The sequence below is a fragment of the Macaca mulatta genome, chromosome 11 (genome assembly GCF_049350105.2).
Source record: "Macaca mulatta isolate MMU2019108-1 chromosome 11, T2T-MMU8v2.0, whole genome shotgun sequence".
NCBI classification, from domain to species: domain Eukaryota; kingdom Metazoa; phylum Chordata; class Mammalia; order Primates; family Cercopithecidae; genus Macaca; species Macaca mulatta.
In genome coordinates this window covers 47185860-47205621 of record NC_133416.1, presented here as the reverse complement: position 1 = coordinate 47205621, position 19762 = coordinate 47185860, and the positions used below count along the sequence as shown (strand labels likewise).

Sequence of the window (19762 nt, the reverse complement as noted above, 5' to 3'; positions counted from 1 at the left end):
CTGGTACATAGTAGCTGTCAATAAAAATGATTAATAAAGGTTAGGGAGGAAATAATAAATAATAGAAGAGAATACACAGAAGATAATTTTTCACAAAAAAATGAATTAGATGGAATGAAAAACAACCTACACACAAACATATACTTGTGAAGGTTCAGAACAATGAAAACAAATGAAATTCAAAAGATCAAATTTTCAGTTTTTAAAATGAAATTAAAGGTAGCTTAGATAGGAGCAAACATGACTGACTGCAGACTTCTCATTAGCAACAGTGGGCACTAAAAATCAGCGGAATTTTCTTCAAATTTTGAAGAAAAATTATTTCAAACCTAGATTCCTAAAATATAAAGTGTGATAACATATCCACCACATGGGAGGCAAAATTAAGATATTTTTAACATGTAAGGACTGAAAACATTTACCTTACAAACACCTTTTCTTAAAAAAAATTATTCAAAGATATTCTTCAACAAAAACTAAGGACAATTCAACCAAGAGAAGGCATGGAATCCAAGAAACATTGAGAATAATCAAAGAGGGCAAGGAAACTAACTCATAGATTAATCAGTGCGCAAGCAGCCTAGAAATCCATCTCTCCTGTTTAGAGCAGTAAGTCATGTGCTGAATGATGAATGTCTTCAAGAAGAAAGTAGATTCTGTTACACAAACTGTATGATTAAGAACTTAGAAACACTTGAAGACATGATGAAAATATCTTTTCCTGAAGTATGTTTTTTAAAATATATATATATAATCAGAAAACCTCAGAAAGCTACATAAAATAAATCACCACTGGTACTCAGAAGGTTAAGGTGGGAGGATCACTTGAGGCCAGGAGTTCCAGACCAGCCTGGTCAACCTAGTGAGACTGCGTCTCTAAAAACAATTTTTTTTAAAATCAGGGTAAAAATGTGGCCTGAATTAAAATATGCCCTTATTTTTATAGACTGATGATAAATACATAACAATAGAGGATCCGTTTGACTTTGTTATTTGAACTGTTACTATTCTATTAGGAAAAGAAGTTAGTGACAGAAGGTTGCATTTCTTTGTCTAAAAGTAGAAATATTTTGGTTCTGTACAAATAAAAATATATATAAATGGCATTTATTGGTTTTGTCCTCAGAACCAAACTATAGACAAAATGTGAACAATTTAATTATGAGCACAGAACAGAATATAGACGTGATAAACTTTCACTACATAAAAATAATAGAACAAATTAGGGAACGTGAGAAGGTGATGGGAAGAGGAGAAAGAATGGCAGTAATTTTCCTCATCTCACATAGCAAGGAGTCAGTCCATGCTGTCTAGAATTGGTGTACTAAAAAATCAAAAGTGTTGTAAATCATTCCAAGTTATAATTGTTATACATGAGGAAAACTAATTTAACCAATTTTAAATTTTAGGAAGTGGGCAGGGACAGGAAGTAGGAAATAGGATAAGCGTGCTGACTTTTCCATCTTTGTAGCAAGTAATCAATAGCGGTTCTTATTGAAGTGGATAAATCCAGAAAAGAAAGGTGCAAGCTTATCAGTGAGAGTTTTGGTTTAAGATTTCTCACCTTCAATCAAATTAGCAATGTGAGGTCATGCATTAAACTTCTTCTTTCACTCTGAACACACGGAAGTCATGTTCAATAAAAATAAAAATCATACTCTCCCTAGACCAGAAATGTAAAAGATAAACACTCTGAAGAAAATAGAAGGTGAAGTCAGGAGCTTGCTAGGCTTCAAGGTCTGGAAGCAAGTGGAGGCAGCTAGGAGTCTGACTACTGTGGAGCACCGGGGACAAAAACATGGCGCTGAAAAATCCCAAGTTTCTACATTTCTAACAGTCTCCTGGATAATGCCTGGCTACTTATCCATGGAACACATTTTGAACAGTAAGGTTCTAAAGTAAAAAGAGGAGGGTAAGTGAGTCTTACAAAAGTTTTTACAACATACTATGCATCACAATTATAAGGATTCTCAGAACATAGTGCTTTGTTTCTCAACAGGAGAAATAACACAAAACTTTCTATTCTACAAATAAAAGACAAACTAGAATTGCATAATTAAACTCAAGTAGAAATGTGGTCATTATTTTGCATTTTCACAACTGTATGCAAAATAAGAATTCCAGCAGATTAATAATGTGTAATTTAATATAATTATATTACTGAATTTCTTACTTGTCTTAACAGCCTAAGTGATGTGTGTTTATTAAAAATCTTCACAGCCACTTCTTCTCCTTCATAGGCTGCTCGATAAACTGATCCAAAACTGCCATCACCTGTTGAAAATAAAATACAAAGCACTTAAATTAATCTGTCCAAGCAAAAAAAAAAAAAAAAACTAAATAAATTATATCTGTTTTAATTATATCTGTTGTATATTTGAATAGAAATCTGATCTACTTGTTTCATTGAATCAAATCTCCTTTAACATTTCCTCTTCCTTCTACTCCAAGAAAGATACATCTAAAGACTTTGTCCTCAACCTTCCCATCTTTCCTCTACATATAACCTGCTCAATTATGTCATCCACTTCTGTGACTTCATCTATCCCTCTAACGTAGATAATTTTCACATTTTCACTTATAGCCACCTCCTAAGTGCTCTTCTACACTTCTAACTTTGTGTTGGATATTTCACTGGTATGCCCTTCCAACTCAATCACAGCCTATCAAAAGCCACACTTATTATCTTTTCTCCTAACAAGTTTTTATTCTACCTTCCATATAGCTGATGATAACAAGACAAAAGCTCTTTTTGAGGTCTTTCTGGAGTTAAAACTGACGAACCATTTTAAGTCTTGCTCCGGTCTAACCCCACGGCTAACACTGGCAGTTCACTGTGCAGCCTCATTCACATTCTCTTCCTCTCCATTTCCACTACCACCACACCCATTTGGTGGCCTCAGAGCCTTCTGCTGAGTCCCAAGAGGCCTCCTGAGTTCCTTACTTCCAACTCATTCTCTCTCTCTCGTAAAATTACTTTTCCTATCATTCCACTTTGATTGTGTCATTCTCCTGCTCACACACAAATTATTCCATGTTGCCTACGAAACCAAATCTAAATTCAGCTCCATAGTCATATTGTGGCCCCTAAATCCTTTTAAAGTTCTCTTCTTGTTCTTCTCATTCTCAAGGCTTGATGAGTTCAGTAGCTTTCCCTGCCCCAGTCCTGGCTGAACAATACATCTGAGGAGCTTTTTAAAACACTAATGTCTGGGTTCAAAGATTTTGATCTAATTAGTCCCAGGAGAAAATAGTTATCAGATTTTTTCTTCTTTTAATTCTATATTTAGTAGAATTAGTAATGAGCAGGTAAGGTTGAGAACAAGTGCTCTAGACAAACCGGAATAGCCAAAATTTCCTGAGCATGCTTTGTACCTTCAAGCCTCCATACCCTTGATGAGCTCTGCTACTCCCTCATCTCCACCTCCAGGGAGTTTATCAAGCCTACAGGGACCAATACATACCAAGAAATAGAGGCCTGCCTCAGAAACTGATCACAATCAGCCCCATGGACTGTTACTCTCCAACGACATTCAGCAAATCCTGTTTGTACAATATTTATGGTTCTCATGTAGTGCCTTGAAATGTAGTCACTTGATGGATATAAGTGAATACACGCAAAACAGTCTATAACAACTTGTAATTTCCAAGTGGTGAAATTACACATCTATGGAAAGCTTCTACCTATTTGTTTATTTTTTATACATCTATAATGAGCATATATAATTATATTTTATGCTCAGAGACAGAGTATATTAAAATAATTAACTCATTTGAGCATGTCTTTCTACTAGATTGTAAATATGTTAAAAGTATTATTTGCATCTTATCAGTCTTGGTATTCTCTCATTCTATCCCTCCAGTACTTAATAAGTACTTGACTTTTAAAAACCATTAGTTAGGATTGTTGGTATTGAGAGAGTTTCAGGGGAAACTGTTATATATTGGAATCAGAAATAGAATCGGGTAAACAGAAGAGGGAAAAGAGAAAGCAAGCAAGTAGAGGGGAAAGGGAGAGAATGGGTCGGAGAGATGGAAACATATAATAGATGCATCTTGCTCTGCTTCCCCTCAATCTGGACAGCTATCAACAATAAAGAGAAATTGTAATGGAGCATAGAGAAGTAACATACTCTAGGGAGATACATCAAAATTTCAAGATGGAGTAGGGATTTCTAATTTTTAAAGCCCTTCTCTATTTGAGAATCACTGCTGCATTAATATAGAGTATGGATTGTCATGTCTTTCAGGTGACTGAGAACAAAAATAAAGTTGAGGACTACTATTGTGTATTTGTGATATCCAGGTTGGAAGGAAAATTGAAGGCAAGGAAATTTTCCTAACCCCTCAAATTACACCACAGAAGTAGAAGTACCTGTCTTGGCTCTCCAGAAAAATAAATAGCTCCACAAAGAGGAAATGTACCTTGTAGCTTCTTAGATGCATGAACAAAATCCCATACATTTATATTTTAAAATATATTCACAAAACAAGTCTATTCATATCTATTAAGGTGGGTCGTATTAGTCACTGCATAATAGTTACTGCTATCTGGGAAAAAGAGAGTTTTCAAAAAGCCTGAATGCACTGCTGCCCTACAATAAAAATGGGAAGAGGGAAAACGGAGAGAGGCAAGACCTTCTCCAGATTGCCCTAATATAAAGATGCTGGAGTCTCTACCTGTAAAATGTTTTTAGAAGGATACACCTAATTTGTTAAATCACGGATACTCAACCCCGCCCCTTATCTTTGGCAACATCCGGAGACATTTTGATTGTCACACCTGAGGGAAGAAGGGGAGATACTACTGACATCTAGTGGGTAGAGGCCAGAGATGCTGCCAAACATCCTACGATGCACCTCGATAACAGTCATCCCAGCCAAAATGGCAACAGCTCAAAGACTGAGAAACTCCTATCTAGACTGCTTTCTGTAAGTGAACATGGGATTTATGGATTTATGGGACATAGGTCTAGAGAAGGGAGAGTAATCACAAACATTTTCTTATCTGTGTAACTAAACAGACTTTGTTTATTTGTTTCTGTTTTGTTTTTGTTTTTGTTTTTTGAGACGGAGTCTCACTCTGTCGCCTAGGCTGGAGTGCAGTGGCACAATCTCGGCTCACCGCAACCTTCACCTCCCAGGTTCAAGCAATTATCTGCCTCAGCCTCCCAAGCAGCTGAGAGTACAGGCACCCGCCACCACACCCGCCTAATTTTTTTTGTATTTTTAGTAGAGACGAGGTTTCACCATCTTGGTCAGGTTGGTCTTGAACTCCTGACTTCATGATCCACCTGCCTTGGTCTCCCAAAGTGCTGGGATTACAGGAGTAAGCTACTACGCCCGGCCAACTAAACGGACTTTGTAAATGACGTTTCCACATACACTACTCAAAATGTATCCATTCATCTGAAACACATTTTAATGCAGGACAAAGAAATATTTTAGGAATCTGTGTCTGACAGTTTGGGATTTCTTCAGAGGAAGGATGCACTATGTCTGGTACTTTCCTGTATACCTTGAAGTTTGGGGTTGATTAAAATGTAGGATTCAGCATTGACGATTCAGCATTTTGTGTTAATCCTCTATTACTAATACATTAACTTCCTCAGTTCCAAAGCATTTAAATTCATCCTAAACTTCCCAATGAATGCCAATATGAAAAGTATAAAGGTGTTTATTTAGCTTTAAATATCATGTCCCAAATTTTGGACAGTTTTTTGCTAAGAATATTATGTCCTGACTGACAGATTTTAGGCATTATCTCTGGGGTAATTTGATTAAAATTAAACTAAACAACAACAAAAACTAAACAAAGTAAGGTCAAAATTGTCTTTAAATGCTTTACATTAAATCAGTCTAATGCATTTCGTAGTTGCCTCAATGACTCTCTGGAATGTTTAAAACTTGAGTACATCAGCCTACTGTTAATAATAACATACTGTATACTTGTAAATTGCTATTAGAGTAGATTTTAAAACTTCTCACCACAAAAATATGTATTTGAGATAATGTATATGTTAAATAGCTAAACTTCTCCATTCCACAACATATACATATATCAAAACATCATGTTGTACACCATAAATATATACAATTTTTACTTGTCAATTAAAAAAATAAATTTGTATAAAATATATTAAAAACAAACAAACAAACAATAACCGAGGAGTCAGATAGATCATGGCATCACAGGCCTTGTAAAGACATTAGCTTTTATTCTGAGAGACATGAGAAGCCACACATGTAATCTACTGAATGACATACAGTGACATATCTTATGTTGACTGCTTCTTTCCCAAAGTAGTTATAATGCATACATTTTTCATCTTCTGAAGTGTATGAGCATTTTTTAAAAACATCTTTTAGGGCCGGGCGCGGTGGCTCACGCCTGTAATCCCAGCACTTTGGGAGGCCGAGGCGGGCGGATCACAAGGTCAGGAGATCGAAACCACGGTGAAACCCCGTCTCTACTAAAAATACAAAAAATTAGCCGGGCGCAGTGGCGGGCGCCTGTAGTCCCAGCTACTCAGGAGGCTGAGGCAGGAGAATGGCGTAAACCCAGGAGGCGGAGCTTGCAGTGAGCCGAGATCGCGCCACTGCACTCCAGCCTGGGCGACAGAGCGAGACTCCGTCTCAAAAAAAAAAAAAAAAAAATCTTTTAGGCCTAAAAATCCATGTACAATGATAGGACAGGTCCAGGAAGTCAAGATACAAATGAGAATATTGGAACATGGTTACCATGACTTCACCTTTTCTCAATGAACACCTAAACATGCTACATGAATTCAATGATTTCCATCATCCTCTATTGAAAATAACTGATTGAATTCATGGAACCAACAAATGTAAATTGTTCAACATACCAAAAAAAAAAAAAAAAAAAGAATTTGAGTATATCACCATGTGACACTTCTGACTTCTTAATTTCAAGGCTTTTTATGAATATTTCTATGAGAATTCAGCATTGTCACACTCAGTCATAAAACCCCTGCTATGACTACACTGAGGTGTGCTTCCTTTACCTATTCTGTCATTTTAAATATAAAATATGGCTGCTTCACTTAACTCACCTGAAAACCTTCTTATTTGCCTCCCACATCCCTGGCAATTAAGGCAAATACAAAGATATATTTCATAAATATTTGTGCTTCCATGATAATCTCATCCTCATCTTGATCCTAGTCTACATGATTATATGCAAAGCAAATTCCAGATGTGTAACATGATATTCCTTTAAAATATATCATTCCAAATAAAAAACATTATAACAAATATATGAAGACAGTAAAAATCTATGACAATATAATTATGAGATCTATTTTCTAAATTATAAGGAGAAAAATACATCCTAATTTTTATTCTCAAATTAACAAAAAGAATTACCTAGGAGAAACTCTGGAGCTTGTTCAAATTCCAGCTCATCATTATTCAACATAATATTTCTAGGCAGGTCAGCCAAAATCAAGTCAGGGGCAATCTGAGATATTGGAATGGTGAGCCTTGGTTGATCTGGATTTACTAAGAGATCTCCTGAAAAGTAATAAAACATTTTTTAAATAAAAACAACATTTAAGGAGATACATAAATCTGTGGTTTTGATATGAAAAAATAATGGAATATTTTCTATAATTTCTAACCCCTCCCTTTCTAACCAATCCTAGATTTCTCTAGAAAATTTGAGAACATTTTAAAGATTCACTTAATATCTATCTACTTGGAATTTCAAAAATTTATTCCTACGTTCACTTGTAGAATTCTGAACTGCTGCAGACTACCAGACATCTGACTAGAAAGTTATTTATTCTCTGCTTTTGCCACATTCATGAAGCTGAAGCTGTTATTATATGGCAGACCTGTTAGTAAATTACATCCATGTATTGTCCATTTGAATCTTTATAACAATTCTATGAGATAGATGTGGTTGGTATTCCTGTTTCACAGATGAGGATATGTTGTTCAATGAGCCAGCATTCAAACCCTCAAAAACATTTTCTGAATCTAGAATACAAGATTTTATTGATAATAAATATAATCCAGTTTTCTGAACAGTCCCTATAATTGAATATACTATTTTTCAACTCATCCGTTATGAATAAGAATATTTACATTTAATAAAAGTCATTTTGTAAGTATTGAAGGATCACTTAAACGCATTTGTAAGTTGTTTCAAAACATACCTTCCTCTGCTTTCTTCATCAAGTCATCAAGTAAGATTTTTTGATGCTCTTCACCATCATTAAAACTATATAATGCCCATTTCTTCAACAGAGTTTCTCCTTCACCACAAATATCAATCTCCAGCAACCCAGGAAACCATTCCTCCATGAGAGAATCAATGTGGTCCACAACTTGGCCCAAAAGAATACAGCCTACATGATTGAAAACAGAGCTCAATGTCTTGTCTAAACCTCATACTGTCACAAAGCTTTAAAGTAAAGGTTTTTTGTTTATATACATATATGTTTTTAAGTTTAGATTTCTTTAGTGTTACAATTGAAGCATTTAAATTGATTTCCTTACCTTTTCTACAAGAAGGAACTGTAATTTTTAAGAAACTCTCTGGGTGATTGTCTAAGACTTCAGATCCTACCAGACAATAAGCTTCGGGAGACCAATTTAAGTAGATGCCTTGTCGCCAATACATTCTGTTTGGGCGAAGTGCTCGTTCTAAAAGAAATTTAAATGGATCCAAATGGAGCTGTTTATTAACTGCTTCCTAAATTAAAGGGAAAAAATCTACTGCACACACCACAAGGGATTGTAATACAGATCTACTCATTTTGAAAGAAAGTATTGGGTTGTTAACGATATGAGTCCTCATCCATATCTATTAAATATTTTATCCATAACTTTACAATAAAACCAGTTAAATCCCCTGTAGATTAAGATCCATTTCAGGTTGATGCTGTTAAGCAGTTTAAATAGGCTCAACCGATGACGAAAGAGAATCACAAATCAATCCTCATAATTTTCAAAAAGAAATTGATTGTGCTAAACCCAAAACTTTCTGAACTTTTTAATGCAATGTAACTACCTATATGTTGATTAATTCCAATCAAGATAAGGTTTATTTTGGAAACCTGTAACACCTGTGTAAAGCTAATTTTAATCCCCAAAATGGTATTTTCCCTTTGCAGTACCAAAATGTCTCTATTTATTTTAGAAGAAAGAGTTAGCATTATAAACACTGGATTTGCTCTTTTCTTTGTAAATGGCTTAGTGGCTGTGCAACAGAAAAGAGATAATCACACTCCCTACAATGTAATCACGGCCAAGAGCTGAGTGAGCACCTAAGGAGTTTTCTTCCTGACAAATTGGATGAGGTTATATGTGCTTGTGTATCTTTACATTGCCTACTCCAAGGTTTTATGAGCTTATTTTCTAATTCTTCAGCTGCCTTCCAAACAAGTAAACTCTGAGAAAATGGCATATTACTTTTCATATGCCATCTCCCTAATTTCTCTAAATATTAAGTCTTCATTAAACACTCACCTCTCCCTGAAAGCATGTAAGGTGAAATCTCAAGTAATCGATTGATTAACCTCGACCAAAATCCCATTGGAAAATAAGGCATTTCATATAGTCGGATGATAATTTCAGAGTTCTCACAATGGGGAAGCTCTATCACAGGCCTGTGGTCAGACAAACTAAAGGCAAAAGGACACTATGGTTATACAGCCTCACAGCATACCCAAAAATGTTGAGCAAATGATTTTACTGCTTAAAATCAATGAAGGTAACCACTCCAAGCAACTGTAGTCTTTTTGTAACATTGTTTCACATGTTTTTCCTACCCCAAAAATTCAGAGGTCATTAATCAATTCAAATGCATGCTCAGATATAGATGCATGAAATATTTTTGGTAATCCCTGTGCACTAATACATAAATTATTATAATTAGTTATGAATAGACAAATGTAATCTTACATAAATCCTGAAAAATACATGTCCTAGAAAAAAAGTGTATATTTATTTTTACAATTGGCTGCATCCATCAATGTAATTTGCACATTTCAACATCATATTACTTTATAACATTTCCCACTTGCTTATAAAGCAGTAGGACAGCCAAAGTATAGGCTAAAACTTAGGCATCCACTATGATGTCATAAATGCTTTTAAAATTCTGTTGAAAACTCACTATCTTCTCAGAACTTGCTTAATAAACTCTCTCAGTGTTGTCTAAGAACACACACGTACATAAACAGGGATGCACATACCCACACATACACACACACACACTTATCTCTAATATTTACCTTTCTTAAATAATTTAAACAGTGATAAGTCAACTAGTAACTATATATATAAAATAAGTTTTACTATATCTTTAAAGTGTCAGATGCAATGTTTCATTCCAAAATAAATATGTCAGCAGGAAGTTTACACTGGAAGCAAAATATATTTATTTATTTATTTAATACATCTATTATAGACTACAGTTACTTTGACAATTAAAAGAATAGATAGTGAATTTCCATGTAGTAATTATTTTTTAAGGTTTTTTTTACCTGCTTGGAACCAGCAAATATTCTTCTCCTATTGGCAAAGCAATCTGGAATTTTTCTAGGAGCTTAAAATACTGTGACATGTAGTTCTTTGGAAATCTCCTTTTCTTCGAAAGAAATTTTTCCACATCTCTACGTGAAATAATTCCCTTAGGGTGTTTTGGACAACCTTCCACTTTCACTGTCAAAATCTGAAAGATTGAGTCATAAATAATCACTAGAATTTATTTTCTGAAAGGTTGCAAATTTAAAGCATTTTAGGTCTCTTTGCTCAGTGAAAGTAGTCAGAAAGATTTTAATGTTTTCAAGTGCAACAAAGTACCTAATTTCTCTAAGCAACTATGTGGCCTAGAAGCCCAGAGGGACATTCACTCTCAAAAAAAAAAAAAAAAAAAAAATTTGTTAAAGGAGTTAATTCAGATTGGAAATCATTGAACTTCTCTGGAACCAATGAACATCAATATTTCCCTAGCTTCAGTGAAAAAATCAATCCAATACCTTACTTCTGTTTTGCAGTCTCATCAATAATATATTCCCAGGAAAATGATCTTCCAGAGAATTATCAATACAGGTTTGAAATAGAAATATTCTTCACATTTATATACTAGGAGAGGGTTTCCACGAATAGGAAGACAGACGGTGTAGTAGAGTTTCATGATTCTCAGAGTAACTACTGCATTTTGATGGATTCTACTTGCAGTGTCTGGGTCAGTAGGTCTGGGATGAGGTTTGAGAATCGGCTTTTTTAGCGAGCAACCCTGATAACTCTAACACAGAGATCATACTTTGAGCTTTGATCATTGTCATGGCAGTTAAAAATCAGAACCCAGATTCAAATCCAGGCTCTGCTACTAGCTGTGTGACCCTGGGAAAGGTATTTGATTTCTTTAATGCACAGCTTTCTTCTCTGTAAAATGAGACAGTAAAAGTAATCGTCTTAGATTGCCCTGAGAATGAAATAACACATGCAAAGCCCACAAAGTACATATGACAAATTTTAGCATATTTATCTATATATTCCAATTTATTTTGCTTTTCAAATTCACTTTAAAAAGAGGTTTGTATTTAATTTTCTTTGGTAGATCTATAATGTTCAAGGAATACTTAAACAGAAGCAAACATTATTTATGCTATCATGTAGTTGGGTGAAATACCAGGTTATAAAGTCCTTAGGCCCAAGGACTTGTCTTACCCATCTCTGTATTTCTATTTTGTTTGCACAGTATTTATTAAATCAATGAATGCATGATTGATTGTACATATTGGTATTTAATGACAGCGTGCAATGGGCCTATAAATAATAAAAACTGTTGTTTAAGACTTCTCCCATGTTGTGTACTTTATAGCAATTCCAGATTGCTGTTACAATTCAGGTGGTAAAGATAATTGTTTGCTTTCAGTGTTTTTTAAGTGCTAAGACCTTTTTTTGACAACTCATCTCCAACTACACTTCATATTTTCTTCGTAGCACCCACTCAACATATTATATGTTTATTTATTACTTCTTTTCTCTCATTTGAATATTAGCCCTATGAACGTAACTCATAGGCCCTGGAGTCAAACGACTTGGTTTGAAATTCTAACTCTACCTCTTCCTGAATGTGTACCATTGGGTAAATTATTCAACCTCTCTGTCAATCAGTTTCTTCATCTGTATCACAGGGGTTAATAAAATACCATTTGGAAGTGTTGCTGTGAGAATTACATGAGATAATCTTTGAAAAGCACATATTAACCTCATGTGTGTTAGCCATTATTATCTAGTTATTCTAATTTATTTTACTAAGATACATTTATTTTTTAAAGAGTTTGTGCTTGATTTTCCTAGTGGATCTATAGCATGCTACCACTACTTGCAGCAGAAGTTTCCAAAGATGGACACATCATTTCTATCGCTATACACAGGTGCTATTCATATGGAGTCTATTTCCCTTCCCCTTTATTCTGAGGTAGGTTTGTGGTTACTCTGGTTACTAGAATGTAGCAGAATTAATACTTTTGCCAGTCCTCGGCCTAGCCTTTAAGAGGACAGAAAAATTCTGCTTCATTTCTCTTGGTAACCAGCCACCATGAAAGATGTCCAATTACTCTGTAATCACCACGCCACGAGGAAGCCCAACCTAGCCATACGATAGGCCACATGGAGAAGCACCAATACTCCAAAAACGTGCACGTACCTTTCTTGCACTTTCCAGCTCAGTTTACTGAATGAAGCCAAGTGAATGACCCTTGCGAATACCATGTGGAGCAGAACCACGCAGCTGAGCCCAGTCAAGCCACAGAACAATGAGAAATGATAAATTGTTCACATTTTAAGCCTCCAAGTTTTGAGGGAGTTTGTTACGTAAGAATAAAATCTGCAACATTATCTTGACTTTATCACCTTTAAAAGAGCTCCTAACATTCCTTCAACCTAATAACCTGAATAGCTAACTGATGCCTTATTCAAGGAAAGAGAATTTTCCAAATTCCTTTGTATTTCTCCCATGTATTTTTATCAAGGTTAAATTACCATATAAGCTTTTTAATGTTCCACCTGATTAATTCAATAGGTCCCTTTCATATCTCTTTTATCATACAGTTAAATGAGTCTTGTAAGCTTCTACCTGCCTTAATGGTACCTTTTTAAAATTAGTTTAGTGACCTTACAGCTCGGGGCACATAGAGTGGGTGGGCTCATTAGAGCTTCTGCACCATGAAATTATTCGTGCCCTTGCCTTGATTCATGAAGGTGAATACTCTTATTTATTTTTGCTAATAGCTGTCAGACAAGTTGCTCTTGGTTTCACTTGATTATTTAGAGCTTTCATTTCCTTTAAACGTTAGTGAGAAAATGACATTATATTTCAATTTATTGGCATAAATAAAAATGATGGTACTTCTTTTTTAGGTTAACAAGAAATTTAAATTATCATTTTATTGACACTTTAAATCTGTCTTTCAAAGTAACTCTGAGTGGCTCAAATTAACTTAATTTTTACTTACGTTATCATATTTATAACTATGTTAATGAGAAGAACTTTCATGGATTTTCAACTTAATTACTCCACAAAATCTTTAGGAATTTTATTGCAGTCATAGTGAAAATCTGCATTTTTTTAAAAGGGGGATTCTGATGCAAACCTCTTCCTTATTCTACTGTACAAGATATGCCCACCCTAATGTTCATATGTGTGCGGTTTCAAGTGTTCCATAGTGACATGGAAACACATCACTTTAGGGAGCAACTATAGCGTTTCCTTGACTATATGGAGTTGAGTTACCTCCTGATAGCTACCATGCGCCAACTAGGACAACAAAATTGCTGGATATATTTAAAACTTCCTTTGCTGTACAGGATGCAGCTACCTACACATCTTTTTTATTTGTGCCCATAAATGACACACTTTCCAAAACTACGTGAGTACCTCTTTATAGTTCTGAATTTTTTAAAATTTCCTAATTAACATTCTTTAAATTGCCAAGTAGATCCAATATAAAATTAGCTAACATTTACCCCTCACTTACACTGAACTAGGGAGGCAATATAGAGGACAACTGTTATTTTCCTTATTTAAAAAATAAGTAAACAAAGGCTTAATGCATTAAGAAATTTCACAGAACTAATAATCAATTACCTCAAGTAAGTGCAGTGGGTCACATTACTGTCTCCATTATCGTTTAATAATTGAGTAAAATCACACGATCCATGACAATATGTGTAGAAGGTTGAAAGTCTAATTTAAAAATACCTCCCAAAATAGCAATAACTAGCATACTGCAAATAATCACTGACTGCAATGTTTCAATATGCTCTCGAGTTCCATGGTACTGGATTTAGCCTCGACTAAGTTCTCTCTTCACAATACCTTCCTTTTTTTCCTTAGATGGAAATTAGGAACAATTATTCAAGACTGTCTGAGTGAATTTAATTACCTTTATGGTTTAATTGGAAGAGATATCTCTAATATAAAAATATATAATAATTTTAGGGACTCGGGCAGCCACATGCAAAACTATAAATTTTACTCATCAGCAAATCAGAAGCTTAATGTTTCTCAACTAGGGTCATTTTCACATTCTCCAAGCAATATTTAGCAATGTCTGGATACATTTTTGCTTGTCACAGCTAAAGGATATTACTTACATCTAGAATATAAAGGCCAAAAATGCTGCCAACATGCTACAATGTGCAACAAAGAATTATCTGACCCAAAATGTCATCATGCTGGGGTTGAAAAGCCCTGAGGTAGTATGCTTTGCTCAAATGGTCTTTTATGTCAAAGCTACAGAGATGGTTTATTGTAACTAATTAAACTCACTGGTAATGGATTATCATTCGGAGAGAAAAACATTTTCCATGTGAAATATAAGAAAAAAACAGCTATAACCAACGCCATCCAAAGTTTTCAAAATCATAAGCATTTAAAGTTCAGATCATTTCACTTAAGTCAAAACTCCCCTCCATGTTATCTAGATAGAGGTTTCACAGGCTCAGCAACCCAATTTTCTTCTATGTGTTTACCCCAAGGATTTCCACAAAGCCTTCGTTCAATTGACTAATTCAGTAACCAAATCGATGACATCATCAGGATCTAGTAAAGCAGCATGGGACAGAGTGTTACAAACATCTGTATGTGGCTGGAAAACCAAGTCATGGAAGTGAACTCAAGACATCTTTCCTTCTTCCATGAAGTTCTTCAAGTAGTCTTCTATGTGAAATGTTCCACAGTCTTCTAAATTCACAAAAGTTTCTGCCTTAACTAAACCCAAACTCTAAAATACTCAATGCTCTGGGCGCCATCTGTTCTATGCTTTGACCATAACCCCGTGCCACAAAAATAAAAGACACCAACCTGTGCCATGATTTTACAAAGCCACTTGGGTTCCACAAAATACAAGTCACTTAACTGCAGTGCTGGGTCTTGAAAATGAAGAAGGACTCCTGTAGTAAAAATTCATCAAACAGTGAAACATGGAATGTAGAACAAATATCAAGGGGCTTTAGAAAGAATCTAGTCCAACTTCCTCATTTTACAGGTAAAGAAATTTCAGCATACCTAGTGGCAGAGCTGGGACTAGAAGCTGTGCATCCTATGGTCTAAAGTCCCAATATTATAATGGAGTATTTTTAAACTACATAAAACAATCATATATAAACATATTTGAGACACTGACATGCATTACAAAGCATATTTCATGCATACATAGAAATTCATAATTTTCTGTTTTGCTTGCTGAATAAACACTACAAAGACATGTTTTATTTTCAAATACAGATAAGAAACACAGCATATTTCAGCATACCTTAAGAACAATGGGGAAAAGGAACAGATCATAAACCACAGGAAGCTATTTTTCACACAACAGAATCTAGGGATCAAAAGCAGCTTCCCAGTCACTTACTCTAGTACTATCAAACAACTCACACATTTCTGGCAAAGTAATATGATCAAGTACACAATTAGCACTGAAGTTGGTTTGAGAATTTTCATCTTTGAGACCAATATTTGATGAAAGAGAGCTAGATCTTCCACTCAGCAGCTGCATCATCTCAGGGAGCCATTGATTCTCAAAGCGTCCCAGTTAGACCATTCCAACAATAATTCCCCTTTGCAATATAAAAATAAGTTTCACATGCACTAAACTCATTTGACATTATGGAAGGATATGGTTGTGCTTGGGGTTCCACAGCTCCTGAATAGTACAAGTAAGTTCTAGAACCCAAATATTTTAACTCCCACTCAGGGAATCTTTCCACTACTTTACTCCTAGGTGATTTCTAAATTTGTTTTCTTACAACATGATACATGATTTATCATCCACACACATGATGATCCTCCAAAAGAAAAAAATCAGTGCCCTATTAAAGAACTGTATGGATATTCTCTCAGCTTTGAATGTAAATTCTATACAAGATTCAGAAACACTTTTATAAGTTATTACAGCTGAGCTTTGAAAGTAAGGAAAGAAACACACAAACCTGATTCATTTAGAAAGTGAACTGCGTGAGGAAGCTCATTTTCATCTAACTGCAACTGATTTTCTCTCACTAGTTGTAATAATCGTTTCTGGTCAATTACAGGAAATTCAATTGGCACATTTTTACGCTCCGATAAAATGATTTTCTCAAGTTCTACATAGCAGTCTGGAATCAGCTGTCCAACAACAGGCTGATCTCGGATCTATGAAATTACAAATGACAAGCCGTAAAAATCTATTTTATTCGTGTATGTGTCAAATGGTTGGCAAATTCAGTGCTAACAGTTTTTACAGAAACAGATATGTTATTCAGAAGTACATTTTTAAATAAAATCAAAATATAATAAAAAGCTATTTAGATTGTAAGGAATAAGTACAATGAAATTAAAATAGGAAAACTGTTGATTCAGAGGCAAATTAGGAAATATCAAATAAAATGGTATGGAAATGTTTATCTTGCTACACAGAAATTCCATGGCAAAAATCAAGATAAATCACTAACCATAAGAAAGATTTTTTATATCTTAAGACATTAAACTTAATGTGAAACAGACACACTAGCATAAGATATCAGTACAAATTACAAGAGCTTTTGGATATTATATTTTAAATATTCAAGGTAAAACATTAAATTTTGTGCTTGTTATTTGTAAAATGTTATATTGATGGGATGCATATATCAACAGTGAAACCTGGAGACATAAGATCCCACTCAAGCTATGTTGTTCATGGAACCTTGAATTTGGGAAAATGAGAAATCATCTAAACACCAGTGATTCTGCTAGGAGAGGATGATCATTGTTCTGTTGCTTTTAGAATCTAATCACTGTCTACAAAATGAGAAATGCATAAAAGAAGATTTTTTAAAGAATGGGCTTAAGAGGATAGTTTCTATAATAAAAGTATCTTCCAAACATTTTTTAAAATATAATTTTAAATAGAAAAGCAACTCTTAATAACATCCGCAATGCCTTTAAGAACCACCAGATGGCAAACTCTCCCTATTTCTGGGCCTATGGAAATTACATATTCTTTTCACCTGAAAATAAGAAACAGCATTTCTGCTTAAATTCTTACACTTACTACAAACAGAAATTCAGCACACAGAGACAAAAAATTAACTTGGTCTTTTTCATTTGTGACTAAAACCTTAAGGAGACAACCATAACCATTACTTCTGTATTTACCTGTAAATTGTTACTCAAGAGACTGTTTTCGTGTATCTTTTGACCCAGAGAATTGGAGATAATTTCACTAATCTCCACTTTTCATGTTCCCTCTCAGAGTTGTTCATAAATTAAGATGAAATGGAACTTCAGATTGAGGTTTATGTTTTAATCCAAGGAGGGAAACCTCCATATAAAAGTAAACAAGAGTTCTCAAAGAAAGCAAATCAAGTAGAAACGGGATGAGTTTTAGGGGACTAGGTCTCAAAGCCTAAAGGGATGCCTGCTCTGCTAATGGGCTGAACAAGATTAAAAGGAGTATTGTCGGCATTCAACTCTGTATTGTCCTGCTTCTCCTTTCAGCATGATAATCAGTTCACTGACAGGCTGAGTCAAAAAAATAAAACTTAAAGTGTCTGCACAGACACATGTTAATAAGGTTGAGACAGAAAAAGATTAGAGAAGAGCTAAGATCAAAGGGAAAGATGAAAAATAAATGAGAGGACAAAAAAAGATCTCTAATAGATTAAAAGCTGCTCTTTGAATTCAGGTTGAAGCACCTCAGGGAAGAAAGAATTTTCAAGTTCTGGCAGGCCCACAGGCCCTGGGTCCTCCGAAAGAGTCACTCTTCTACAAAGCAATCAAATGAGTTTTCAAACCATTATGCCAGAATGCTGCATCCATTAGCAATATATACTTTTCTTTCACTAATACTGGTATTTCTCAAAGCATTTGTTTTATTTCCTTGTAAAAAGTTGTCTTCAAAGTTGATTTACAAGTGCCAAAAGGAAATCTGGTCTGATTTATTGGTAATGATATCTATTAGACAAAAGCAGTATTAATACAGCTTAATGAGCCATCTTATCTGTGACTTTGCATCAACTAAATTCAGGCCTTTTCAAAACAAACTCGTCCTCCAACAAGTCTTTTTAAAGATATGATACATTACCTGACAGCAATGACGAAAAGGGAAATTATCAAAATATTCTCAGTAACAACAAAGTTTTTGAAGTATGGGTATAGTCTCAGAAAAAAAAAAACCTCGATTAAGAGATTAACTGGATGAATAAATTTTGTGTATTTGTTTTTCTTTAAGTCATATTACTTTCTAATTACGTGTCCAACAAGAGAATAGGAAAATCTACAAATAAATAATGTCATTTTTACATGACATTACTGTCTATCATCAATAAAACCTTTTAATAACTATAATAAATGTGTGCTGAAGGACACGAACATACAAATTCTCTCCCCGGACACCGCAAAATCCATCACTTTTACAAATGGCTCATTAGGTTTTGCAGAGAAGCACACATAATCTATATAAATGGCTTATGTAAGCTAACTGGCCAACGTGGAGTTATAACCAAGGTGACTATATAATTTATCATCCAAATTGGAATGCTTTTGAGAATATAGTGGGACACTATTAATAATTACGCTGGTACTGCCCAGGCGAAATAGGACTCTATTTATCAGCCAGGATCTTGATCATTAGTGCTAATGAGCTAAGCCAAGAGGGACTAAGTGAAATTCATCATTATATTTGTCATATGGAACTATCAAGGGTATTTTTCAGTACAGTTTACACCACACTCCCTGTAGATCCCAGTGAATATTTCTTTTTCCTGCAAGTATTAAAAAAAGAGGGTTGTCTCTGATAACTGATTTATTTATGCTTTATAAAGATTTGGCTTACCAGAAGAGAATTTTAAACATTTAAAACATAATTCCTAAAATAAAAAGTCCATTTTGTATGAACTAAGTAATTAGGGAGATACTACCGCAAACCAAGTCAGTGGTCTTCATGACTAAATAAAACAGCTGCCTCACAATACAGAGGGGAAAAAAAAATTGGAATGGGAATCACCGTGACAAAATACATGAAGGAGTGGCACAAAGGATCAAGATGTCCATAAAATAGGAATTGCAAATGAAAGGAGCAAATGGAAAAATAACAGTCAAAGAATAATAGAAGAAAGATGATCCCAAGACCTCAGTATTCACCTTTACCCTTGGACTGAACCACCACTACAAGAAGTTGGATGAGAAAAGACATCAAAAACATTTTCTCAGATTCTCTCTCAGAAACATTTTCTCAGTATCCCAGAAATGTTCTCTTAG

The 19762-nt window shown here is 34.7% G+C and overlaps 1 protein-coding gene across 5 annotated transcripts in view; it reads right to left on the bottom strand.

Moving 5' to 3' along the window:
• LRRK2 (leucine rich repeat kinase 2) overlaps positions 1-19762 on the bottom strand; it is a 147799-nt gene that overhangs the window by 43888 nt on the left and 84149 nt on the right. For all 5 annotated transcript variants that reach the window (XR_013400962.1, XR_013400963.1, XM_077953862.1 and 2 more), the window contains 8 exons: positions 16474-16675; positions 15347-15435; positions 10515-10702; positions 9496-9650; positions 8524-8670; positions 8181-8372; positions 7387-7533; positions 2174-2274 (listed from right to left, as the gene is read on the bottom strand). Coding sequence is in view for 3 of the 5 variants with exons in the window: in XM_077953862.1 (XP_077809988.1) it covers positions 2174-2274; positions 7387-7533; positions 8181-8372; positions 8524-8670; positions 9496-9650; positions 10515-10702; positions 15347-15435; positions 16474-16675 (1221 nt within the window). In the remaining 2 variants the exon portion in view is untranslated. The remainder of the gene's footprint in view (positions 1-2173; positions 2275-7386; positions 7534-8180; positions 8373-8523; positions 8671-9495; positions 9651-10514; positions 10703-15346; positions 15436-16473; positions 16676-19762) is intronic.